This window comes from Sphaerodactylus townsendi, linkage group LG09, assembly GCF_021028975.2.
Source record: "Sphaerodactylus townsendi isolate TG3544 linkage group LG09, MPM_Stown_v2.3, whole genome shotgun sequence".
NCBI lineage: Eukaryota > Metazoa > Chordata > Lepidosauria > Squamata > Sphaerodactylidae > Sphaerodactylus > Sphaerodactylus townsendi.
In genome coordinates, this window is record NC_059433.1 from 26,791,534 (window position 1) to 26,819,327 (window position 27,794).

Here is a 27,794-nt window from a genome sequence, read left to right on the forward strand (position 1 = left end):
CTTCATGCCATAGAAGTCCACGGCTTGATTTAATAAAGAACATTGTGAAATAGAACAATTGAAAAACCATTTGAATTTTATCTGAAGAATGCACATAATAAGTCTACACCTGGTTTATTCCTGTTAAACCACAGAGTCCCTTCTCCACCTGCAGATTGGGTGACAACAGAGTTTGGTGCCAGTATGACATTTGGTTAGCTTACCTTTCTTGAATTTCAAGGTTACCCAAGGGCATTTCTCAAACGGGCCAGCTTGATGGCACTCCTTGGATCCATTGAGGGAAATAACTACTGTATGTCCCTGCAGGAAATATTATTTTCCTGGAACAGGTCCTTTTTCTTTGAGGTTCTGATTTGAGTGCTGAGTGTGTATGTAATATTGTAGGCATAAGAGCCACATGGTATTGGTTACAAGCAGGTGGACTCTACTCTGGAGAACAGGGTTTCACTTTTGCAAACTGGACTTTGTTTGGTGACTTCTGAAAAAGGGAGGTTTTCAATGTGTTCTTTGTATGAGGGCAGGTAGAAATAAATATAGCAACAAGTATGCTTCCCCCGTCACAGGTCTGCATTCGCCTGATTTTCTAGTTCAGCCGTGAACTTGCAGGATGGTCGTAACCTTTCAGTGAGTACTATGGGGTTAATGCTGACCATCTTACAAGGATGTTGTGAGCATTGCCTGCACAACATATGTGAAGCGCTTACAGCGCTTACAGCCCAATCCAAAGCGGGCCAGAGCAGTGGCACCCTGCGGTCTCCGAAGGGCTTCCCCACAGAAGAAGAAGAAAAACAGCCGAAAGCATCCCCTATAGGGGAAAGTGGAGATATGCCTCAAAAACCGTGAGGTATCTCCAAAGCTGGCTTTGCTGGCATACGGGGCCTGGGCAAGCAGTGAAAGCTGACCAGTCGGCTCCATCCTCTGGAACGCCCCTCCTGGCCATGCTGGCACAACATTCTGGACAGTGACCCTAGGCCAGAACAGAGGCTTTTGGATCAAGCTCTGTGTAGCTGGACAAAGCCCATCCAGGTAAGTTGCCCCTCGGCTGGTGTATTTAGCTTTGCACCGGCAGAGTAGGCACCCATTCCGGTGCAGAGCTGCGCCAGTTCCAGAGTGGGGTGATTATTTTGATAGCAACCTTTCCCTTGTCAGTTCTTTCCTTTAGTTGCAAATTCAAGATATCTTCCACTAATGACACAGAGTCTGGTCAGTTATTTTCCTGAGACGGGGAGGCTGCCTATGGAAAAAAAATTGAATTTTATAAAAGAAATCCATTTTGCAAACTTCAGTAAAGCAACATGAAGCTGCTCTGTGATGATGTCACCATAGCTCCCAGGCAGAGCTCTACTGATGGATATGTCTGTAAAAAGCAAGGCAGGTCATCTTTTTGATTGCATCACATTATAAATCCATGAGATGGATTCATGCTGTGTATTTCTATTATAGATTAGTTAAGCCTAACTGAATTACTTGCTGAAATCCTTGGCTTGATTTCTGCCCAAGGCCAGATGGAAGAAAGGGAGAGCTCTACTCTAGAACAAAGTTTAAGCTGTCCCCATGAGACAAAAAGGAAAATTGTGTTCAATTTAACAGAATTAAATTAAAAAAAGAAAAAGTTGGGGCAGAAGTTGAGGAAGAAAGCTTTAAAAAGCTTAAAGTTTAGGGGAAATATTTTCTGTTGGTTGAGAAGAAGTGTTTGGATTTATGTACCCTGCCTTTCTGTCCTATAAAGGAGACTCAGGATGGTTTACAAACTCCCTTCCTTTCCCCACAATAGACACCTTGTGAGGTAGGCGGGACTGAGAGAGTTCTGAGAGAACTGTGACTAGCCCAAGGTCACCCAGCAGGCTTCATGGATAGGAGCGAGGAAAGAAATCAAGTTCACTAGAGACAAGCCCACCTCTCATGTGGAGGAGTGGGGAATCTTATTTAAAGGGTCGATAAAGTATTTCACGTTGCATGTGAGTTTACAACAGTTGCCATTTCCACAGGCAGGATATCCCTGTGGAGGACATAATGTGTGATTTCTTCTGACTCGCTGACTTTTGATGCATTTAAGATGTGGGTCACAGTGAACTGTTCCACCTTGTTCTGATGTTCTGTTTGGAGAGCAAGCTCTGTAAAACCTGTGCGCAAGAGAAAAGGGTGTACGCGACGCGCTCTGAGCAAGGTAGTGTGGCTTATTCCGTCCTAATGCCGAATGTTTCAAAATAGGTGCACTGCAGGCTGGTACATGGGACTAAATTTACCTTGAGGCTCCTTCTGTCAGTTATCCGCCCCTACCTAATCTTATGAATGAAACCTGAACCATCTGTTTGACAGATGGCGTAGGCAAGTAGGTAACCAGAGGAATTGTGTGTTTCTCTTGCAGATAAAGTTGTGCTTACCATATGTACTTTATTTACCAAGTGTTAGTGGTTTTCTTTAAAAAATAATAAAAAAAGAGTTTGTACCATCTGGATGTCATAAATGGATGTGGGGCAGTTCAGTCTATACCAAGTTCCTTTCCCACACACTGATGTTTCTCTGGGTCGTTTATGACTAATTAATATGCTGACTAATTCATAGTGGGTGGAGTTGTCAGTGTGCAAAGGCAGATGTGAAGCATTCCCCTGCTTCTAAAGACAACCAAATGGACTCTTTTTATTTTTTTAAATGGAACCCAAATGTTTCCAAAATGCTGATTGAGCAGTTACCTGGAATGGCCATCATGTGGCCATTGTATCCTTCCATTTCAGCTTTCAACTCTGATTTAGTGTTAGATCGCAGAGCCTTATTTTCATTGTTCTGTTCACTTTTATCTTTTCTTTAGTCAGTTATGGACATACAGAAAACTGGTGGGACTTTATGTAGTTTAAGGTAGGGACTTTTTAATAGCTGTTTAAACATATGTTTAAATTTAAACCTTGAGGGTTAATGTTGTTGCCAAAGGAAAAAAAAACACAGAACAAAGGAAGTCTCTCTTGACTTCAGACAGGTGCAAAGCTGCAAATAATTATAGTCTTGGGCCAAAAAACAACAGTTGCTGAGCAGCTGGCAGGCTTACCTATGACAGGTATCTCTCAGTATTGAAGGTGAGGTGCATTCTGTATGTGTGGCACATGCTTTGTGTAGACTTGTTGTGTAGTTACTCCGCTTTTAGAACTGGCTTACAAACCATTTTTGGAGGGGATGTTTAAGTCTGAATAACAAGGAGCTGTCCTCAGTGTTATGGGGTCTCAGCTGTTACAGAACCAGCTGGCTATGATGGGATTTTCAACTCTTCCTTTCTGGAGATGCTCAACACTACCAGGCCTGTTTCCTCTATGGATGGCTCTTAAAGCATAATGCCATTCACCTCCTTCTCACTGTTGCCATATTTTGCCTTGGCTGGAAGATATCAGAAGAGCTGAGGGAAAGACTGTTTTAGAGGCAACCAGCAAGGGGGACAGTTAGATTAGGGCATCTGTGCCCTATACCCTTTACAGTGTTTTCTGCTTTACCTGCTGAGGAAGACATTTATGTTTAGTTTGTTCAATGCAGAGTTAAGATTGTGAAAGGAAAATTTCAATGCTTCAAACTCCCAAATTCTCATTTAAACTAGGCCTTCAGCCCCTACACATCCAAGGAAGGCATACCAAAGATCCATAGTTCAGGCAGTCGTTGTGTTAGCATACATGGGAAGCCTGCTAATTATACTCTTTTTGAAAGTGGGAAATGCCATTTTCGTGTACACATCTGAAAGTACCAAGTAATACGAATAGGGACCCAAAGCTGTTTACAATATAAAATAACTTTGCCTAATGTAAGAGTAACATGAGCCTGTATCTTGATGGGGATGGATTTTCTTCCCTGTTCTTTATAATATTATACCGTGAGATTTGAAGAATTAAGTTTGTAGCCTCCTTAGACTTTTCGGGGGGGCCCATAAAGTCACATCACCACCGCCTTCCTCTGTGTCACAACCCTGGTGTTCCTTGGAGATCTCCTATCTAAATACTTGCCAGCTTAGTTTTTGAGATCTGACAAGATCAAGCTAGGCTGGGCTACCTAACTCGAGGTATTCTTAAACTGTAGCTACCTGTAAAGTGAAGTTCTTCCTCACATGCCGGCTGTGATCACAGATTTGTTTTTAAGCACTGGTGGATGTTTTTTTACATAGAGCTGTGTAACATAAAGGTGTTCTAAGCTATTTGTTGATAGAAGTATGTTAACCACCTGGTGTTTCAACTAGAGTTTGTTCCAGATATGCCCCAGTTTACTTAATAAAAGAATAATATTGAGACTGTATAAGAGAGAAGACAGAGGCCAAAGCTTTTCACTTATGTTACACAATTTTAAATAATATAATTCAGATCCTCATTGTATTCTTTTTATGATTTATCCATCATTAAAATAATTTTCTTTTCAGTTTGAAAACTGAAGAGGATGAGCAATGTTAAACAAAGGGAATCACACAATGATCGGTATAATGTTCTATGCAGTATATGATTTAATTTGGAACAGTAGATAGCCACCTGCTGTACTTTTTTTGTCTGAGAAGCGATCTGGCAAGGAGGCTGTGCTGTTTGGGATCTCTCTTTATTTGTCTTTGGAACCATCTGAGTAGGCCGCGAGCTTGCGATGATGAAATGCTTTGCTACTGTATGTTTGTACAAATCAAACATAACTTATTCATAATCATAAATCTCTTTTAGCTTGTTGATACAACATCTTAACTGATGAAAAAACCAGCTAATATCGGTACCACAATCACTAAAATGTAAAAAGGATCCTTTGTAAAACCACTGGAGATCTTGAATTCTGATGTGGCCGTAGTCCCTCTTTGTTGGGTTTTAAATGGGTAATTGGGACTGGACTGCTTTATGTGTAGTGAAGTTGGAAATATGTGGACCATCAACCCATTGTATTCAACAATATTATTTCAATGGCCAGAATATCTTCAGTATTGATTGGTAACAGTAGGGGATGGCCTACTGTTACTCAAGTGGCCTATATGTGAGCATCTCCCTGAAGTGCCAAGCATATACATGTACCTGGACTATTTTATTGAAACCCTCTACTAGCTGTGTACCAAGATTCTGGATTTGGGAAAGGTTTCATGTAAAAATGGGGAGATTCCCAGAAATAAACAGACATTTATTTGTTTGGTTGGTTGTTTCTTTGATTTGTATGCCGCCTTTCCTGTTACAGACATGGGGGTAGTAGGGGGTGTTTCCAACATAATAAATACAGTACAATCAGAGTTAAAGCAAACAATTATAAACTGGGTGTCAGATCCTCAATGAGTGAAACAACACCTTGTAGAGAACAGAGGTTTATTCGACCAGAGGACAGCTTGGAAAAGCCAAAATTGTCTTTTCCTCGTGCAAACAGCGGTATATTAAAAGAGAAACCACACACCCCATGTGAACAGACAGAGAAATATGTAGAAAGTGTTGATAAGAGCAAGTGTCCATTCCAGCTGACCTTGGCCAGCACCTGATGGTGAAAGCAGCTAGAAACAGTCATACAATATGTAATGCCCGTCCCCCCAAAGTCCAAAGTAGAAAGCAACTCCAAGCACCCACTAGGCATCCTGACGCTGGGACAGTGTCTAAACATCCAACCTTAAAACAATATATTGGGGATTCTATAGCAGACGTCTCAGCTGCATTCTGGGGTCCTGATCCAAAGCCTGGTCTGTGGGCCATTCATACAACCACTGGAACTCTGAAAAAGAAAACTGAATCCCTGATTTTAGCCATCAAGAGCAAGCCATCGATCCAGGCCAGAATGGAAAAATCCTCAGATGATGCAAAGTGCAAATTGTGCAAAGAAGCTGAGGAAACTGTAGATCATGTGCAAAGCAGCTAATGAAACTGTAGATCAGCGGTTCTCAACCTGGGGGTCGTGACCCCTTTGGGGGTCAAATGACCCTTTCACAGGGGTCACCTAAGACTCTCTGCATCAGTGTTCTCCATCTGTAAAATGTATAAATGTTAGGGTTGAGGGTCACCATAACAGGAGGAACTGTATTAAAGGGTCTCAGCATTAGGAAGGTTGAGAACCACTGCTGTAGATCATGTCCTCAGCTGCTGCAAAAAAATTGCCCAGGCTGAGTACAAACAGAGGCACAACTCAGTGACCAAGATGATCCAATGGAATTTATGCAAGAATTACAACATGAGAACAGCTAAAAACTGGTGTGAAGATTGTCCAGAGAAAGTCCCAGAAAATGAGAACATCAAGATCCTGTGGGACCTTCGAATCCAAACAGACAAAGTGTTGGCACATAATACACCAGACATCACAGTGATCGATCAATTCTTTAGCTGGTTGTTGGCCTTTCATTATAACTCAAGCCTCACCCAGAGGCCTAGGATGTTGCAATGTATTGGCGTAGTATTCATGCGAATCTCAGCAGGGCTGCCTTCTGAATCTGACATATGTTAATTTTGTTGATTTGAAGATGTTTCAAGTGCTGCCGAATGTTTTTGGAATGGCGTCCAGGGTGCCGGTTACTACTGAAACGACCTCAGCTGTTATTGTTGTTAATGTTATTTCTGGTCAGTAGTTCCAGACACCTACAGAATTTATTCTAAGTCCAGCTTTCTTTAATGGAACTTAATCAGTGGTGGGATCCAAAAATTTTAGTAACAGGTTCCCATGGTGGCGGGATTCAAACTGTGATGTAGCGCCAATGGGGCTGGGCAGGGCACGACAGGGGCGTGGCCGGGCATTCCAGGGGCAGGGCATTCCTGGGCAGGGCTGTGGCAAGGATACAGCTGCTGCGCCAGTCCCTGCGCGGGAAACGAATGCACGCAGGCGCAGGCTGCCACGCACGTCAGTGCACCTCCTGCTAGACTGCTTCAAGTTCTGCGCGCTACTGCTGAGAGGAGGGGCGTAACTAAGGCAAAAATCACGTGGCAAAATCACCAATTAGTAACCCCCTCTTGGCACACACAAATTATTAGTAACCTACTCTCGGGAACCTGTGAGAACCTGCTGGATCCCACCTCTGAACTTAATCCCACATAAGTATGAGAATGGCACACATACCCAAGTAAAAAATCTTGCTCTGTGTATGTGAATAGAGAGAGCCAAACAGAAACCCTTTGTTTCTAAGGAGAATGTCCAACTGGGAAGCCTGATTTCAAATAAGTAGATTGGTGTCTTTGACTATCTGTTCAATCCTATGATCAGTATAAGTAGAACATTATAAATGGATATGGAGAACAATGTGTTTTCTGATATGTGACTCATCTCACACGACAGTGAAAATTATGGGAATTTCTCCAGGTGATGAAGCATTTGCTATCAAGAATAAAAGAGGCAGTCCTGCTTATATCATATGTAATCACAGTTTGTCCTGTGTGGCAAGAGAACCAGTGAGGAGACTCACATGGCAGAAAAGAAAAGAAGACTGGGGGCTGCGGGGAATGGCTGGTCCTTAGTCTTTAATTATGAAAGGTAGCATAGATGAAGTATGTTTCATAACCTTTCCAAAAGCTTATATGCGTCTGATACTGTGATATTCTCTTTTACCTTTAATACTAGATGTCCGGTGTAACTGTTATTGTCTGTCTGTAGATGTCAACTTGGACACTACCTTTTGGCAGAAGGTATCAAAATGTGGCCATTTTATTGCCTCCTTCATAGATGGCTACAACCAGCTAGTTAATTTTTTTTTAATAAGATGCAATTTCCAGAGGACATCTATTATTCAGAAAGCTTTGGGACAGCAGCTCTGTTTTCTGTATTACAAGCAAAACAACTCTACTTTGCATCGGTGGAAGAAGTGAAACAGTTTGTATTGCTGCTTTATAAATCTAGTATTTTTGACTTCATTATAAATGTGGAAAGACACAGACAGCATTCTGTGATGCACATTGGGCTTATTTAAATGTTATTGCATATTTAAAATGGCTTTCGCTTATTCCATTTTATGGAGATTGCTTTGCCTAGAAGCATTATGTAAGTATATAGATCATGAAAATGCTAAGAATTTGCCGTTGCTTAAAGGAAAATTAGTAGTACTCCTCCTGGTTACATTGAACAGCATTGGCAATATTGAACAGGGATTTTCGTGCCAAACACTAGGAAAATCTTAAGTCAAACATTTCTTTCAGTGAAACAATCCAGTCCACTCATAGGTTTAAAATGAACAAGTGACACTTTCCCTCCCAAAACTAATCTTCCTTTTCTTCTGGCTGGGAAAATGCATTGTCATAAACTGTTTAATAGGAAACAAATGGTCAGCTTTCATTTAAAAATCTGAAGTACAAAATAATAACAATACCGGTCCTTCATTTGTCTGAATGGCTTTTTTTAGTTGATTAGGGAATATTTTTTTTTAAGTATACATGTCAGTGAGTCAGTCTTTAATTTTGGCCGTCAGTCATTCAGAGGCAGAGGCCCCTTCCGCACACGCAAAATAATGCGTTTTCAAACCACTTTCACAACTGTTTGCAAACTGAAAGCAGTTTGAAAGTGCATTATTCTGCATGTGCGGAATGAGCCAGAGTAAAAATAGATTTAAAAACACTAGTATAAATTAATTACACAAAATCTCCCCATACATCATTTGTCCTCACACATCTAATAGTTCACAGATTAGAATCTGAGTAAATTTATGCACTGGATGTTTTCTCAGCCTGTATTCTTATTGCAAAGTATATCCAGCTTTTCGCCCCAATAGGGGCCCAAACTGTAATTTAAAAAAAACATAATACAGGAGACGAGGGGGAAGGTTCCTGAGTAAAAAGGCAGTCACTTTCTCCCCGTTCCTCTTAGCTCTAGGCTACATTCCCTTAAGCTAAAAGCTGGAAGTCAAGAGCTCTTTGACTCACACTTCTTGCCCTCCCCAAGCATTAAAGGACTGTTAGCAGAGAAGAAGCAAACCTAACCAGATCTTATTCAGTGGTTGCTTAGCCATTTAACAGGTTCTTTCTCACTTCCGCTCCCATGAAAATACGAATTATATATTTTCCTCACAGTTTTGTTTCAGGAATACTTTCTAGAGGCAATTAGGATTGAAAACTGGAAGCAAAACCATTCTTGTAAAATAGATGGTTATTTATTTTCTCAGTAGGCTTTTAAAAGGTGTTGTACCAGGCAATGTGATTGTTACTTCACACAATATAATTTCTTCCATATCCTTTGGAGGGAAACTTTATATATCGTACATATACATGGTAAAAACATGCCTAGTGATTTTTACTTTGTGTACACGAGGTTGGAAGCTATGATTGGCACCAAATTTCCTGTAGTTCGCCGGAGTTTAGGAGCAGGGGTGGGCAACTCTGGCCCTCAGGATCATAGTGGGCTCATCAGCCCCCGCCAGAACTGCGGTAGCCAATTGGCCAAGTGCTGGCAGGAGCTGGATGAACCTGTAGCGGTCATAACATCCTGGAGGGCTATGAAGCCAGCCTCACCCACCCTGGGTTAGTAGTAGTCACTTGAAGAACTGCATGACATTTTTATTTATTTATTTATTTGGAGAAGAGTTTTAAAGTTTTTTAAAGAGTTTTAAAGATTCCATGGATAGCCAAAAAGAAATTAGTGGGTTCTAGATCAGATCAAGCCAGAATTCTCCCTAGAAGGTAAAATTACTACACTGAGGCTATTGGGTTTTGGTCACATAATGAGAAAACCACTCACTGGCAAAGACACACTAAGAAAAGTTGAAGGCAGTGAGGAAAAAAGGAAGACCCGACATGAGATGGATTGACACAAAGGAAGCCACAACCCTCAGTTTGCAAGACTGTTAAGGCTGATAACGATAGGTTATTGCAGATGTCATTGATCCACAGGGTCGCTATGAGTGAGATTTGACTTGAACGCATGTAACACACATTACATGCTTGTTGTGGAGAGGTGGGGAAAGGAAGGCGATTGTAAGCTGCCTTGAGTCTCCTTGTAGTAGAGAAACGTGGGGTATAATAACCAACTGTTCTTCATTAAAGAACAAACAAGTAAACTGTCAAATGAGGTTTACAAGTTACATATGTTACTACATACAACCAGACAACAAAAAAGATACAGACTTCATTTGCTATTCTATAAAAAGATTTAAAATGGAAGGGTATTTTTCATGTAATTTCACCACAGCTACTTTTTAAATGGGGGGACTACTAATTCCCCCTTTTTTCAGCGCACTTGGGTCAACTGTATGCCACTACTGCTGTGATGATTTTGTGACCGGTTAAGAGAGTATTAACTTGTGGTGCTGTCTCCTTATTTTTTGCTAAAAATGACTTACCTTGATCTTCTTGTGTGAGTGACTCCCTTAAGTGCACGGAAATTACGCTTGAGTTCCGCCTCTACTTGCAAAATGGATCACTACAGGGAACCCTCTGCCAACCAATTCTTAATGAATGCACAGAAGGCTGTTACTGGGAATACCCTTTTTGACAGCAAAGCTGTTATTACAAGCTCCCATTCAAACTATATGCAGTGAACATGACAAAATGTACTACTCTTGTACTTTAAGATGTGCTTATCAAAGTGTGTATCTACCTTCCAAGGGAGTCTGCTCTGAATTAACACTCTTGTTCACCAGTTGGACTCTTCCATTGTGTTCCCAGTTGTAGAAGAAACTAAAGAAAAATTCCAGAAACAGAAAATCAAAGTCACAAGTAAAAAAGGGAAAAAAAGAAAAAAACTGGGAGCTCTCACCAACTATTTCGTAATGCAGTCTTCCCATTCTAAATGTAAAGCATACATTTATTAAGGTGGCTTGTTTGCCATTTCTAGTACACCTTCCACGGTATATGTAGCTCTCGAAGGCCCTTTCTGCACAGGCCAATAAACATAGGTTAAGGGTGCGACAGGTCGAGGGTTTGGGGGGAACTTCGCATGGATCCCGCTCCTAAAGCGAGTTCGCCCCAGGTTTCCCTCCCTCCTGGGTTTTACAAGTGTTGTGATATGTGCAGTTCTTTTGTTTTAGCGTGCCTCACAGCCATGACCAAGTGAACAACTGCGGCTGTGGGGTGCATTATGCAGCTGCGCTTGGGTTTTTTTGTACCTCCCGGCTCCCACCTGCGGAGCCATGCAGGCACTTCTGGCTCCAGCAAGGCTCTGGGGGAGGCTGTGTGCCTGCTTTCATAGCTATGTATCGGTGGAAGGTAGGTTTAAAAATAAAAGATGCACCTCCGTGCAAAGGTGTGCACCCTGGCTGATGTGCTGGCTTATCCATGGGAGAGCCAGCCATGTGAACAGCCCAAGGCGATGCCGGGTTCATTTATCCGGCTGCAACCCACTCAGAATTTGCTGTGCAGAAAGGACCTAAGATGCACCTGCATTTGCAGTCACAAAAACACCTTGTTTTGGCTGTATAACATTAGAGGAAGGGTACTGTCATTGAATGAGACATTATATAGCTCGTTCTGTTATGCAGTGCAGAGTACAGTTACAAATATCTCACTTGAATTCCCATTATTAATAAATATATGTGCTTTTATTCTCCTAGGAGTTATAAGATTAGAAGCTCTTATGCAGTGCTGGAACACACTCTCTGTACTGGTTATGTGTCTTTAAGGAAAAAAGTGCAAGTAGGACAACAGTGTGCCGGAGCATTCATAATGCCAGCTTACACAGGTCTGCATCTTCAATGGATTGAGAGTTATCAAATTTTCTTTGTGTCCTGGTACTATATATATCACAGTTCCTTATTTATTCTTTAGTAGCGGGCCCAGCCACGCGTTGCTGTGGCAATTGTCCTTCTCATCATAGTCCGCAACCCACACAGATGTCCATGCAGGTCCAATGATCCCCAGCATAGCCTTTTGGGATGGTCAAATGGAATCCTTCTTTCCCTTTTCAATGCACATCATTATATGATGCTGTCTTGTTTTTTTTAGTATAAGGTAACCCTTCCCATTCCACAACGGAACTGTCCAGAGTGCGAATCCCGCTGTCCATGAGGCTTGTTGACATGCACAGTCCTGGCTTGGGTAAGGCAGAACTGCGGCAAGCAGGCTATCCCAGTCAGGCAGCAGAGGCAGGGTGGTGGAGACGGCTCAGGATCGAGAGCCAGCTCCCTGGGTTCTTAAAGGGCCATGGCTGCAAAAGAAGCCCAGACCAGTGAGTGCTGGCCTAGCACCACCCCGCTGGATTTTCTTAGAAGAAAAGGCGAAAGGCCAGCTTGCTTTTTAGTGGGTGAGATCTGTGGCAGAATACGGGTGAGTGAAGTGGGTAAAGTGGTGGTTGGATGTGAGGGAGGGCAGAGTGAGGTGTGTGAGTGATGAGCTGGATGTGTGTATTGTGTGAGTAGCAGTGGGTGAGGCACAGTCAGACTTCAGAAGAGTTACTCATGCAGTGGGGGGGAACCCCACCTGACGCTCCCACAGCAAAGTGTGTATGTGTTTCACTTCCACCGTCAGTATTACTTAACAGTATTACCTTATTTACTGTTTTGTTCCTGCCCATCTCTGCCCATTACTGAGGCCTTAACATTTCCTCAAGCCCTCCCTCATACCATGATCCCGCAGGTCACATGCACAGGCTGCACTTAACATTCTAAGGAGTGACAGTTAAACAGAGGCAGCTTCATAGAAGGCCTGGTGCAATTAAGCCCAGGAAAAGGATCGCGTTTTACCTGGCTCAGGTAGCATGGACTTTTGGCGCATTTGAAAGGTCTGACTACCTGCCTGCAAGCAGGGGAGGGACATCATGTGAACCCTGGGGAGTGGATCCCACCCAGCAGCTTCTGAGGGAGACCATCAGGGACAAACACACTGTTAGATTTTTATATATATAAATATTGCTGCCTCTTTAATAGAAAAATTTAAATCCAACCCATGGAAAGCTATTATTGAAAATTTTAACTATCGATATAAAGACTGGATCGAACACCGGGTAACCTTGGTAAAAGCATTCTCCGAAGTCAGAGGTATGCCTGTTCTGTAGAGATATTATAAGGCAGTCAAACAGATTTCTGACTGCCTTTCAGAATGGAATTCCACAGCACACACCCTCTGGAACGATGGTAGTTTCCCTAGTATAAGCTGACTCATGGTGACCCTGTTGGGTTTTCAAGGCAAGATATGCTCAGAGGTGGTTTGTCATTTCCTTTGTCTTCACAGCAACCCTAGACTTCTTCAGTGGACTCCTATCCAAGTACTAACCAGGGTTGGGCCTGCTTAGACTCTGAGACCTTAACAAGGTTGAGCTAGCTTGGCTTTCCCCCTCCATGTCAGCAGTGACGGAAGAGTGACGGTTTTCAGCAACTGATTTTTTTTTCTCTTCTTCTGGAGATTTCTACGGCTGCATGTTCCAATACAGAAGTTGCATTTTAATTTAATCTTTTAAAAATTATTAACTTTAAAGGATTAGGGTATGAACACGTGGAAGCTAAACCTGACATACTAAGAAATTGCTTCCATTTAATCTTAAATACCATGACAATGAGAATTTTTTTTGTCACTTTCGGAATCTCTTCAGATCCTGAATATTTTCTGAAGACCTTCATAAATACTAATATGGAAGGAAGCAAAAGCAATGTGCAGATTGGGCATAGATCTTGGCAGAGGCAGCTGTTCTCAGGAGAGTCCCACTTTAGCTGTATAAGTGCATGACGGCATCGTTTGAACTGACAGTACTTCTGAGACTTATCATTGGGAACCGGGCCGCATTGGCACATTTCAGCAGTGCCTTGGTAGTGGTTCAGCTGATATATATTCCAGTTATGAAAGAAATACATTCACGCTTCAAAAATATTTTTCCCCCTTTAGAAGGAAATTTCACTAGCGCTATAGTATTCCTTTTGTACACTGAAAACAAATAGTAGAATACTGTTGCTATGTGTTGTTATAATAATATTGGTTACACATGTTTAGTGCGTATTATAGAGAGGCATAGGGATTATGTTCAAGCGATGGTCTTCCAGATACTATGGATCATAATTCCCGTTACATCAGCTCCTGCCACTTGGCCATGCTGGCAGGGACTGATGGGAATTGTAGTCCATGAACATCTGGAGGGCCATAGTTTGAAGACCCCTGATATAAAATAAATTAAAGTTGGCACTCACATTCTCTATAAGTAATGTTTTCTAAAGTCAGGCTTTAAAGGTTACCCTTTTGGACCTCAGAGTCAGAGAATGCTATACTCACTCATTTGAACTCTTCTGAATAAACTTTGGATAGGATTTCTCCGTAAATGTGCTTCCAGAAAGCATGTAAGTGATGCTTAGGAATTCTGTATGATGCATCTTGTCATCAGCAAGGCAGTTTGGTTTGGGGCCTGTAATCTTTAGAAATGAATCATATCTTCATGAAAGCTTTGGAGGTCTGAGTGGTCAAAGAATGTTGACATGAGTCTATCTGTTTTTTCCCTGACTTGTGAGCCACAAAGCACATACTCCAGCAACTGCAATAACATTTTCCCAGTCAGTGTCCCATGTATTTCAAGTAGCTACTTTAAATCATCTATAACCTTGGGGAATTCCATCCAAAATAATAATAATAATAATAATAATAATAATAATAATAATAATAATAATAATAATAATAATAATAATAAAAATAAAAATAAAAATAAAAATAATAATAAAAATAATAATAAAAATAATAAAAATATCCACGCAAACACAGAATCTCAGAATTTTGAGCCTCGATTCTGTTTGCAACCCGCTTGGACTGCAGCACTTTCTTTTGCAGCTAGTCACTTCCTGACTCCTTGACAGATGCTGGTCTCGCACAGAGAGGATGCTTATTGCATTGGAAAAGGGTACCCCATGAGGGGAAGTCATGCTAAAGACAAAGGCCCCTTCTGCACATGCCAAGTAATGCCGTTCAATCCACTTTCTCTTCAATGCATCTCTCCTGCAGCTAAAGCGGAATAGTGAAATTCACTTTGCAAAGCAGTTGGCCCAGAAGAAGTGGGATTTGAAAGTGCATTAGTGTCTGCAGCGAAGGGCCACAGTAGCTCTAACAGGGATAAAGCAGGTAAAATAGTGCCACATTCTAAGTCCTTTCCCTTGCTCAGAATGCATTGGAATCCTTTCACAGATGTAAAAAACATGACAAGTTGCCTTTGCTTTGTGAACTGTCTTCTGCTAGATAAGGCCTCTTCTTCAGCCCCCTCCCTGGCATTGTTGGGCACTGGTTTTCAGTACTTTGATTCTCAAAAATATTACCCACAAATATCTGTTTTGAGGGGCTGAATGTACATGTGAACTGGTCTCCCGACGAATGTTACTGATGTCAAACATAATTAAATTTGAAGGTTTTTTTTATCCTTTATGTGCTACCCTCGGTTTGTCTGTGTGTTGAATTAATTTTATTTATTTTTGTGCTGTTATGCAGCAGTGTTTCCATTCTTAGTGGTACAGTGGAGAGCTTGGTTTCAAAAATAATTTAAAAAATTAGTCACTGAATAACACAGGCATGGGATATGGGATTTGTATCACTTGCCAATCATACCACAACATGACCCAGTGTGCCTCTGACACTTGCACAGGTACATACCGCAGGGTCTAGGAGTAGCTCTGCTATCTCAGGAAGAATTGGTTGGATCCCACAATCCATCAGCAGAAGATGCTGACAGTAGCATATATTTCCCGCATTTCACTATAACCACAAGGGTTGGGAGGCTGCAGTGGAAAGGAGCAAGGAGGCAAAATCACCCTTACCAACTAAGAAAAAAAGAGTATGATTTTGTCTCCTGTCCACTGCAGCATTTTAACCTGTGTGGCTACTAGACCACATGGGTACTGCAACTGTGGAAGCAAACTTCCCTGAGACTGGAAAGGGCTGTTAGAGGAATATGTAAAATATCCATGATAGTTGTATTCCCCTGATCATGGGATCTAACCCAATATTACAATTTACTCAGTTGGCAAAAAGTTGACTAGACATATAAGAAACAACTGTGTTATTTACTATGGCAAAAGTTTATCACAATAAAAGCTTTGTTATCCAGCATTCATGGGAAAACGGGATTGTAGGTTAATCAAATGTGCTGGCTACTCAAGATTATTCCTCTGCGCTGCACTCTACTCAGATGAATCTGCAATGATGATATCCTGTCCTACTGGGAAAGCCCAACAGCCCTCACATTAGTGGATGCTTCCCCATCCCCACAAGCCAGAGGGCTATCTTATTCAGCAAGCAGACAAGCAAGTTCATTGCCCAGGAACCCTCTAACAGCTAATCTGGCTTCCAACCTGTTGAGGCAGTTTGAGGGAGGAAGAAGGCGTATGAGAACGGTCAGGGGACAGCGCCAGCTATTAGAAGCCCAGCAGTGGCTAGAGGCATCAAGCCGGCTGGCTAGAGACACAGGAATGGGGTGCACTAAGTGGGAGAGTTTATTTTATAGTATTTAGATCAAGGGTGTCCAGCACGGGCGCTTCAGATGTTCATGGACTACAATTCCCATCAGCCCCTGCTGGCATGGCCAATTGGCCAGGCTCAGGGCAGCTAACATACACAATTTAATAAAACCATAAAACAATAATTTAAATAGTCGACAGTTAAAACATGCCATAAAATTCGCTGACGGCGATTTAAGTCAGTCACAAAAATTTGCCCACATAGAATCCCAGTTTCGCCCAATCTTATAAATCATGTTTGGGTGAAGTGAGGGGTGCAGGGTTCAGAGCCAATGTAATTCACGGTCAACTGTTGAAGGGCAAGAACTTTGCCCTCTGATGCTAGAAAACTAAATGTTCTGGATTGTCAAGAACTGGATGACAAAACCTTTATTTTATTAGTTTTTCATGCCACCCTCCCCCAGGAGGGATTAGGGCAGCTTCCAACAGTTCTAAAAGCATGAAATGATTTCTGCAGTTAACATCGATTCTAAAATTCCAATAGCGATAATAAAGAGCAAAATTATTCAAACCGGAAGGAAGAAAGAGAAGGAAAGGGGGGTGGGGGAGGCGGCAGGCCGCAGTGATGGAAGCAATGCCTGTTGCCTCAACTATATGCCTGATGGAAGAGTTCATCTTGCAGGCCCTTTGGAACTGCATAAAATCCCATAGGACCCAAATCTCACTAGACAGAGCATGCCACCAGGTTGGGGCCAGGACCAAGAAAATCCTGGCCCTGGTTGAGGTAGCCAGACAGCTTTTGGGCCTGGATTCACCAGTTGATTTTCATTCACTTACTGCCACAATCTTTTACTCTAGAATGGAATTGAAGTAGATTCCAGATACAGCCTAGGGCACTTTATCAGTTCCCTACCAGCATGGCCAATTGGCCATGCTGGTAGGGGCTGATGGGAATTGTAGTTCCTGAACATCTGGAGAGCCGCAGGTTCCCTACCCCTGGCTGAAATGACAGAGATAAAATATAAAGGAGACACTTAACATTCCTGAAAGAGTGGGTTTTTAATATGGAACTCTTCCTCATCAGATAATGCATACTACCAAAGATACAGTGCCTTCCTTCCTTCCTTCCTTCCTTCCTTCCTTCCTTCCTTCCTTCCTTCCTTCCTTCCTTCCTTCCTTCCTTCCTTCCTTCCTTCCTTCCTTCCTTCCTTCCTTCCTTCTTCTTTGCTGTCATATCTTGGGGAAATTTTTTTACAAGCTATTGTTGTAACAAAGATTCATTTTAATCACCAAGACTATATAATGACATTTGCATACAGTTGGGTCAAGGGCAAAGTCAAAGAAGAAGTTTTTCTTTTGAAAGAGACCTTAATTGTCATGGCCTGTTCATCAACCGTAAAAAATTATATCTGTGTTTTACTCCTTCCTTTATTGCTTGAAAGTTTCTGTCCAAAATCATACCATAATATTTGCATCACTGCCTCTGAAACCTTTTAATGATTTTAAAACATGTGGCTTTCTTACCATTCTGCTTTATTCTCTGGTTTGATAAACATGATTGTTACATTTCATTTACTTTAAACTCATTTCCTTCCAGTACGGCCAGTTCTGTCTATATGTATCCTTAAGCAAACTGTGGAGGTAATCTTATTATTACTTCTAGAAGCAAGGTCCAATATTTGGAGCAGATTTTTTTTTCTGCTGAAGTTTTATCAATCCATTTGAGTAATTAAAATCTTTAGTGATTAAAGTCTGGCCACTTTCCAGATCCATTAAGATACTTCCTGATTCAGTTTTTCCACCTGCCCTCCAGATCTCCTGTAACTTTATATCACCTTGACAACCTTTGTTATATGTGACTTAGTGTGATGTGAAAGTATATTATGGGATATCTACACTATGGGAGGCCTGTTTCTCTCTAGAAGATCTACGGTTGCTGTATTGTTTAATCTAGACTCCATTTGGCATTACCTCTTTGACCTCTATTCCCTTTCTTCTTTTGTGAAGACAAAAATCTCTCTGAATGTCATTCCATAAAGTAATGGGACCTATTGGAGCAGCAGTGGTGTAGTGGTTAAGAGCAGGTGTACTCTAATCTGGAGGGACCAGGTTTGATTCCACGCTCTGCCACTTGAGCTGTGGAAGCTTATCTGGGGAATTCAGATTAGCCTGTACACGCCAACACACGCCTGCTGGGTGACCTTGGGCTAGTCTTCTGAGCTCTCCCAGCCCCACCTACCTCACAGGGTGTTTGTTTTGAGGGGGGAAGAGAAAGGAGTTTGTAAGCCCCTTTGAGTCTCCTCTAGGAGAGAAGGGGGGGGGGATATAAATCCAACTCCTCCAACTCCTCCTCCTCCTCCTTCTATTATTGTTCAGGGTGAATGTTGATGTTTTAAAATATTTCCAGCATTACTTTGAGAGTATCAGAGACCTTGCCAGGTGAGTGTGGCTTTTCAGGCATGACCATAGTTGGTGTGTCACTTGTAGCTAATGATCCAGCAACACCCCCAAGTTATGACCCATCTCCTATAGGGGAGTGCAGCCCCATACAGAAGGAATCATTAGGTTTTGCAGCCATTTGATGCCCTGCATAGACTGCTGTATTACTTTTAAAGTGCTGCTGTCATTATTGCAGTAAAATGTGCTAGAATTTTTTCCTGAGTTTGAATTTTAAAAAATCCATATTGCTGTCTTCATAATTTTAATGAAATTGACTTCATTAATCTGATTTATATATGTCACACTACTTTGCTGATGTTGCAGTTATTGAATAATAAACCATGGAATAAGGTGGGCTGTGATTGATAGGAAGGATTAACATTTGTTTAGCCATAGTTTTGTGATTTACAGAACTCACAAGTGATCTAGATTCTGATCAGAACATTTCCAGTCCCCATGAAAACAGATGAGAAGGAAAAAAGACCATGCTGAAAGGATTGGAGTATGTGATGGTGATGAGTCGTGACAAAAAGGTGATAAAGTTCTGAAGCTTCAGGAGACACCTTGTTCTTGAAGATTCTGGAAGGCTGTAATTATAATACGGCCTTGCTAAAAAAAACATTTTTACATTAACACTTGCACCCACTGGGTCAACAGAATACCATTTCTTACTATAATTTTATTTTGTGCAGGAGCAGAAGTGAAATAATCCTCTCACATGACTGTGCTTGCTTTCTTGCTTGCTTGCTATTCGATTTGTTCACCATCTTTCCCTGGAAGGCCCAGAGTTGTTTACAACAATCAGTAAACCTGTACATAAAACAGCCATACATAATTTAAACCACAAATACAAAAATATCAGTTAAATGTAAAATGTGTCAGAAAGAACTCTCATAGGTTCTCATACTAATTAACACATAGGTCCCATGTTCAATTTAATGTAAATGGGACTCAGCAGCGGTGGGGAGGGGAACTGAAGGGCGAGAGGGAGCCTATTTTGATATTGCACTGTTGCCGCCTCAACCATATGTCCGGTGGAACAGCTTTGTCTTGCAGGTCCTGTGGAATTGTGTTAAATCCCACAGGGCTCTGTTATTTCTGGACAATGCATTCCACCAGGCAGGGGCCAGGATCAAAAAAGTCCTGGCCCTGGTTGAGGCCAGCCAGACTTCCTCAGTATGCAGTTGTGACACCGAATGCTGAGACTGTGCCCTAATACAAGAAGACTGTAGCATATAAGGAAACAGATTAGTCTTTCAGAGGGTCTGTTTTTTTTTTAGCTTCTAGTACTTTTCATCAATACATAACCAGAATTAGAATCTCATTGCATCATCACCCATTAATGTCGGCTTGTTTGAGTAGTTATGAAAATGTTGTTTGTTTTCTTTTTGACGATGTCATGTTGGAGTCAGTGTCTTCAGAAAGAACTGGGGAGATACAGGTTCAAATTCTGTCTGCGCCATGAAGCTCTCTTCGTGACTTTGAACCAGTTTTACACCCTCTTCACAAATGCAGAGAGTTTAGGGGGACGACATGGAGGAAGAGAGAGAGAGATGTACACTTCCCCAAATTCTTTGGAATAAAGACAGAATTAAGCTACAATCTAAGAATCAATTGTTCCATCTTAGTACCCTCTTTTAAGCAGCTGAACACTCTTGCAGTATTTTGGTACGCTGTGCTGTATAAAATTATGAAATTGGTCCCAGGGAAAAATGTAAAATTAAGACTCATTCAAGTTTAACTGCACTTAATCAGCTTAGATTGCAGTTTAATAAAACTGAATTGGCTATTCTTTCAGTAATTGCCAGCAGATGGCAATATTGGTCTGTTGAATTCCTGTCTAAGGGCCACTTAAACATTGGAGGAAGCCCCAGTCTTGAGTCCTTGCTGGCGATGTCTTATCCAAAGATTAGTATCAACTTATCTAATTCTCAATATCTCCCCCATGGCACTTTGTAAAAGGTGTGTTATGTGTCTTGAGAGTTTTATGCTTTTTAGTTGGGCTTGTTTGAACCTCTTCAGCTCCTGTAGTTTTTGGAGAGTTGATGAACAGGTTGGAGTTTCCTGTTCTTATGTTCTGAGATAACAAGCAAGCTTAAGGCCTGCTGAGACTCATTTGACCCCTCAGCATAGTAGCCTCAGATACCATTTTGCTGCAGCCCAAGGGGTTCACTGCACAGGTCCTGTTTCAAACTGAGCCAAGGCTTCCTCATGAGGAGCTCAGAATTGATTATCATGGATGCTTTATGCAGGCAAGTCTGAGCAGTTTGCCTTTCTTCTCAGTTCCATGTCAGTTTTCATAACCATCAGTGATGGTTTGGTATTCCTTGACTGCTGCTGTTTTCAATATCCATGATGTAATTGCACCTCTAAGCCCAATCCTTTTGTTGACACTTTTTTCCTGTTGGTCTTAGTACTACTCCTGTGACAGCAGAAGGGTGCTATTTTCAATTAGTTGTATGTGCTAAGGAGGGCACCTGAAAAGGCCTACCTTCAGGTCCAGATCATCTTACCACAACCCAGTAGGGTTTTCAGGACAAGAGACTAACAGAGGTGGTATTCCTTGGTGATCTGTCAACCAGGGCCGACTCTACTTGCCTGAAGGGATCAGGCCAACCTGGGCCAACCAGGTCAGGACCCAAGTCATTTAATTATGCGTATTATTGTCTTTTTGCAGTTTCCTGTTGCTTCATTGGTGTTAGTTCTAACCTACGCACCCTCTATTCATGAAGTTTCACAAGGTTAGGGTGTCTGATGCCCTGGCTAAAATTTCCTACTAGGGATGGTCTCTCAGTCTTCATGTCTCACAACATTAGCCTTACTCTTGTTTCTGATACCAAACATCTTTGTACTTCTTACATTCCTTGAATGTGATTTTCTTAGGTTTGGTCTGCTGGGGACCCAACACTTTGCTGTTTGATCTCTCAGGCTCCGAAAAGGACTGTTCAGCACCCTCACCCAACCCATTTGTGTGAGTTGATATTGGCTATCACACTGTGTCTTCAGCATATGGCTGTTCAATGCCACTTTAAGTATCACAGCTCTTTCCAACAAAGTGCTATTTTCCTTTGCCATGTTCTTGCATGCATTTCAGCTGGAAACTTGTAGAGAGTTTCCTGCACCTTTAAAGACAGTTCTGGGTGACGAACACTAAACAAATGTTGGGAAAGTTTCTTCCTTTGGAAGCTTCACAACCATTTCCTTAATTCATCAAGCTTGCGAATATCCCAATGTGAGAAACCACGATGATGAAAACATTGTTGCACTTACTGTAACTGTTGTTCATCTAGAGGACTTCGGTGCAGACACATACTTCTCCCACCTACCTTGCTGTGGACCCTCTGAAACCATAGTTTCTTGGGGTCTCCAGCAAAGGCATGAAGAGAATTGAGGGAGTAGCGCCCTTTCTCCTGGTCATATGATCATTTTGGCAGTTAACTTTTAAAAATATATTTTAAAAATATATTTCTACCATGACCTCCCACAGAAGATTCTCCTTTCACAACAATGATTAAACCAATATAATACTAATTATCACAAAGATCTGAGAGGGGCACTCACTCTGCTGTGATTCACAGCTGCATTGTTTCTTCTGGGGGTTCCAGCCTTCTACAGTCCTAAACCATTGTCTATTGAATGTCCCATTTTGTTGATTGTACTGACTCACTATATGTAATCTGTCTTAAGTCCCTGTGAGAAAGGAGAGCTATAAAGTAAACAAAATAAATCAATAAAGACCTATGATAGTGAAGTAAACAAACATGGACTGAATTCACCTTCTTCCCTATCTTGCAAGATGTCATCTTGCAAGATGTCCCAGTTGGCTAAACAGCCTGTAAGACAAACAGTAAGTTTGGTTGCAAAATAAATTAATGAATGCTTTAACCCTTTCCATTGCAAAAGACTCTTTCTCATCAATCACAAACACAGGTTTTTGTTTTCTGTCTGTCTCCAGAGTGAACTTTTTCTTTTTCTCGTGTCTCTTCAGTGGTTTGGGTTTCTGGGCTGTGGGAGGTGATGGGGGAAATAAGCATCATGGTTCAGGAAATAAACTTGTATGTTGTTCTGATTCCTGTGCTTGTAAAATGTAGAGTAAGCACGGAGTGTGGTATGGAGAGTGCTATCAACTAATAGCCACCTTATGGAGACCCCATAGAATTTTCAAGGCAAGGGATGTTCAAAGATTGTTTACCATTGCCTGACTCTACATAGCAAATCTGGACTGCATTGGTGGTCTCCCATCTAAGTAGCAAATTAGGGTCAACCCTGCCTACCTTCCAGTATCTGATGAGATGGGGCTAACCTGTGGAGTGCACTCTTGAAGTAACTTCCTGTTCTGTTTTGACATTGACAGTCCAGTCCTAAGCAGAGTTGTACTCTTCTAAGCCCATTGATTCATTAGACTTAGAAAGGTATGACTCTATTTAGGGTTGCACTGTAGAAGTTCTTTGCACAAACAAGACTTTGGTTTTCCTTCATGTAGCCCTTTCCTCATTTCCTTTGTTACTGTCTTCCTTGTAGCCTTTCCTACTTTTCTTTCTAAAATTAAGCCAAGATAGGTATTTCTGCCCCCCACCTCCACCCCCCCAGTAGATGGTGGTTACTACAGCATGGTCGCAATTTCATGTTCTAGACCAGGGGTCTGCAACCTGCGGCTCTCCAGATGTTCATGGCCATGCTGGCAGGGGCTGATGGGATTTGTAGTCCACGAACACCTGAAGAGCCGCAGGTTGCAGACCCCATTTCTAGACTAAATTGCAAAAAACCATTGGCAGGCAGGGAGGACTTTGAATGCATGCATGGCTTTCATAGTTCTGTAGTATAACTTTCCAGCCATAAAGAGTGAACAGGATTATCTTACCTTCCAGTTTGCCTTTTGAAGGCTAGGGTACCATTTTTGGCCTTGAAGGAGTGAGGAAAGAGGATTGTAGCAGCAGTGAATAGTAAGCATCAGTGATAGAGACTGAAGAAACAGTTCTCTTGTGCTGTTGTGGAATCTTCTATACACAGCTGCTGCACCCACAAACAAGCGGATCATAGATTTAATTCCCATCTCTTGAAGGTTTCCATGAATGTTTGGTGTAGATATGAGGCTTATGAGAAATTCAGAAGCTGGCATTTCTACAGTTTTTACTTTTCAAGTTGGATCCCTGCTGTTGCCTCCTCCAGCATTTGCAAGTGGTATGCTTATGGTTTGTTTCCGGTTGTTGTTTTTCCACTAATCCGAGTCAGCAGCGAATATGTGTACTCTCTTTGTATCTAAACATCTTCAAAGTTAAAGTGTGGAAGGTTTAGAATGGAGTTAGAAAATGAAGAGAGGTAGTCTCATTCAGAAAAGTTCCGCTGAAAAACCAGCAGACTGTGATGTGTTTGTTCTAAAGAAATGGTTCAACTTGGAGAAAGTTTAAGAAGTTTGTAATTACAAAGAAAAAAAATCAGATGGCATTTCTGGATTACAGTGTTTTCCTGTTTAAGGGCAGGATTTCCCCCCAGTGATGTAAATTGCAGTGGGAGCTTTAAATGAAGTGTTTGTATGTTTTTCTGAATTCGATGACATCTTAGTAGTTCTACAGTGCTGGACAGCTGACATTTTGATTATTTGTTGTCCTGCTTCTTCATCCTTTAAAGTTTTGTCGTGGGAGCACAGTGGACAGAGAGTTTGTTCACACTGCTGAAATCTAGATTCCTTTTACGTAAAAAATCACTTTAAAATACAATACCAAATTTAGATCAAATAACCAACAGATTATCTTCGAGACCGCATCACCCCATATGTTCCCACACGGCCTCTTCATTCAGCAGAGGCCAACTTACTGGTGGTCCCCGGCCCCTCGATGATGCGGCTGGCCTCCACACGGGCCAGGGCCTTTACATCTCTCCCACCAGCGTTCCAGGCCCTGCGGGACCTTGGCGAGTTCCGCAGGGCCTGTAAGACGGAGCTGTTCCGCCGGGCCTTTGGAGGGACCAGCCGCTGATAGTGCCCCCCCTTTTTTGGCTCCTACACCTGGGCCTATAACATCTGATGAGACCTGCCGTTCCTCCCTTGGGGGGAAGGATTTAATATTAGGTTATCGGGCGCCACCTACGCTCATATTCATGCTTTTATTCTAAGTGTTAATGTTCAGTTAGTCTTCGCTGCTTTTATAAGTTTTAGCTAATTTATGATGGTTTTATGATTGTATTTATTGTATGCTGTACACTGCCCAGAGCCCTTCAGGGACGGGGCGGTATAGAAGCCCAAAGTATGTATGTATGTATGTATGTATGTATGTATGTATGTATGTATGTATGTATGTATGTATGTATGTATGTATAAATAAATAAATAAATAAATAAATAAATAAATAAATAAATAAATAAATAAAGTGATAGCATGTAGCTATCTGAATCAAGATGTTGAACTCAGAATGGCACAGTTGCTAGAATGTTCTGGACTAGGTTCTGGAAGACCTGAATTCAAATGTCTGCTTTGCCATGAAAGGTTGCTGGGTGGCTTATGCCCATTTCTCTCTGTCAGCCTAACCTGTCTCTCCATTGTTGTGAGGATAAAGTTGACACACAAATGATGTATGTTCTACTGAGCTCTGTGAAGAAAAGCCATGGTTGAGTGACAACAAATTTATTTATTTATTTATGCCTGTAGTGATTGCACCTATTTCTTGTAATCCTCTAATTAACATACCTGTAAAGACCCATTACACCTTCATTAATGTTGGATTGTGTACTAAGATTGTCTTAGTTTGACTATGGGTTACTTATACTATGTTTGGTAGTGTCTCTCTTTGGATTCCAGGAAAGACACCCTGCTGTATTAGGTGATCTGAGAGAAGCACACCCAGACAGGAGGTTTTTTAATTACCATGTAAAGAGGGTTTTTTTCCCTGAGCACAAGTCTTCTTTAGTACATTAGTTTGTTCTTTGTTATATTGGCAATGTGGGAATTTGCCTTGATACTATATATACTGTTATAGATGTGATTAAGAACATAAGAACATAAGAACAAGCCAGCTGGATCAGACCAAAGTCCATCTAGTCCAGCTCTCTGCTACTCGCAGTGGCCCACCAGGTGCCTTGGGGAGCTCACATGTAGGATGTGAACGCAATGGCCTTCTGCGGCTGTTGCTCCCGATCACCTGGTCTGTTAAGGCATTTGCAATCTCAGATCAAAGAGGATCAAGATTGGTAGCCATAAATCGACTTCTCCTCCATAAATCTGTCCAAGCCCCTTTTTAAAGCTATCCAGGTTAGTGGCCATCACCACCTCCTGTGGCAGCATATTCCAAACACCAATCACACGTTGCGTGAAGAAGTGTTTCCTTTTATTAGTCCTAATTCTTCCCCCCAGAATTTTCAATGAATGCCCCCTGGTTCTAGTATTGTGAGATTAGCCAAGGAAGGAATTGCTCGACTGGAATAACCAGCCCCTTAGAAGATTCAATACTTTTTGTGGATCATTTGACAGTGGGATATAAGAGCATTGGAACAACTCTGTTATTAATGTTGTATATTGCCAACATCCCATCAACAATAATTTTACAAACATGTCTACCAAAATAATGACTATGGCAGTGATCCGATATGAAACTGCATACTCAGTTACTTCCCTGTGGTAAGAAAAGCTGCTCCTACATATTACTCACAATAGGTATTATCTGATTAGATATTGCTTGGACATGCTGGAGTATATATTAGCTCTTTGTTTATTCATTGAAGTGCACACATCCTAGTACCATTATTTTAAAAAAGTACCAGTGAAAATTACCTACTTCATTTACTATAACTTCTGCTTTTCTCCATTTATGACTATCTAGAATAAGAATATGAACATAAATCCTAAGTGCATGGTGGAGCCTTGTGTCAGATACAGTTAAAGTTTGTCTTAGTTTAAACTTTCTGGTTATTCCCAAGAATTACTGGTAAAGCATTTTTCTGACTGTTTTCCGAAGACAACTACAGCCAAAGATTCTCGATGTCAGAATTCTGTATCTTTTTTCATCTCTTAGTTCAGACGCACACATGTTCTGTATTCTTGCTGTGCTATTCAAGGAAAGTACTAATTGCCTTAAAATACTTTTTTAAAAGGAAAGCACAAGAAGGAAAAAAGAAAGTCGTCCTGGCTGGTTGTGTTCCCCAAGCCCAGCCTCGCCAAGAATACCTACAAGGCCTGAGCATTATTGGGGTAAGAGTACTCTTCATGCAGCATGCTGGCAACCAATTGAAGTCTACAAAATTATGCATGGGGTAGAAAATGTTGACAGAGAGAAATGTTTCTCTCTTTCTCACAATACTAGAACCAGGGGGCATACACTGAAAATGCTGGGGGGGAAGAATTAGAACTAATAAAAGGAAACACTTCTTCACGCAACGTGTGATTGGTGTTTGGAATATGCTGCCACAGGAGGTGGTGATGACCACTAACCTGGATAGCTTTAAAAGGGGCTTGGACAGATTTATGGAGGAGAAGTCGATTTATGGCTACCAATCTTGATCCTCCTTGATCTGAGATTGCAAATGCCTCAACAGACCAGGTGATCGGGAGCAACAGCCGCAGAAGGCCATTGCGTTCACATCCTACATGTGAGCTCCCCAAGGCACCTGGTGGGCCACTGCGAGTAGCAGAGAGCTGGACTAGATGGACTTTGGTCTGATCCAGCTGGCTTGTTCTTATGTTCTTAATTCCCCAGACGTTTACTAAAAAATTAGAATAATAGAAAAATATTAGATTTTTTTTTTGCAACAGGTGCTTAACTTTCTATGCTGAAAGAATGTAATGAATGAGAAAGAGTGGCTGGGATTTGATTTTTGCCCAACTGCATTGGAATAAGTCACTGACTTTTGGCTTCAGTATCCAGTTTTCATTACTTTTGTGTGACTAAATTTTAGTGCTAAAAAAAATGAAGTCAGATAAATCAGCTTTACACTACAATCCTTTGCAAACAGAAATACAACTGAGATATATAGCACACTCTACATTTATTACTATACACAAATTAATTGCTTGCAGTATGAAATTCTTCTCCGTCAAAATTTAAGTTATAAATCTCTTGCTTTTCAGGTCCAGCAGATAGATCGTGTTGTCGAAGTCGTTGAGGAGACTATCAAAGGTAAGTTTTCTCTCCCAAAC

At 41.5% G+C, this 27,794-nt stretch overlaps 1 protein-coding gene across 3 annotated transcripts in view; it reads left to right on the forward strand.

Annotated features, from left to right (window-relative positions):
- Positions 1-27,794, forward strand: part of CDKAL1 (CDK5 regulatory subunit associated protein 1 like 1) — a 354,507-nt gene that overhangs the window by 72,414 nt on the left and 254,299 nt on the right. For all 3 annotated transcript variants that reach the window (XR_007245481.1, XM_048508020.1, XM_048508022.1), the window contains 2 exons: positions 26,753-26,849; positions 27,726-27,774. Coding sequence is in view for 2 of the 3 variants with exons in the window: in XM_048508020.1 (XP_048363977.1) it covers positions 26,753-26,849; positions 27,726-27,774 (146 nt within the window). In the remaining variant the exon portion in view is untranslated. The remainder of the gene's footprint in view (positions 1-26,752; positions 26,850-27,725; positions 27,775-27,794) is intronic.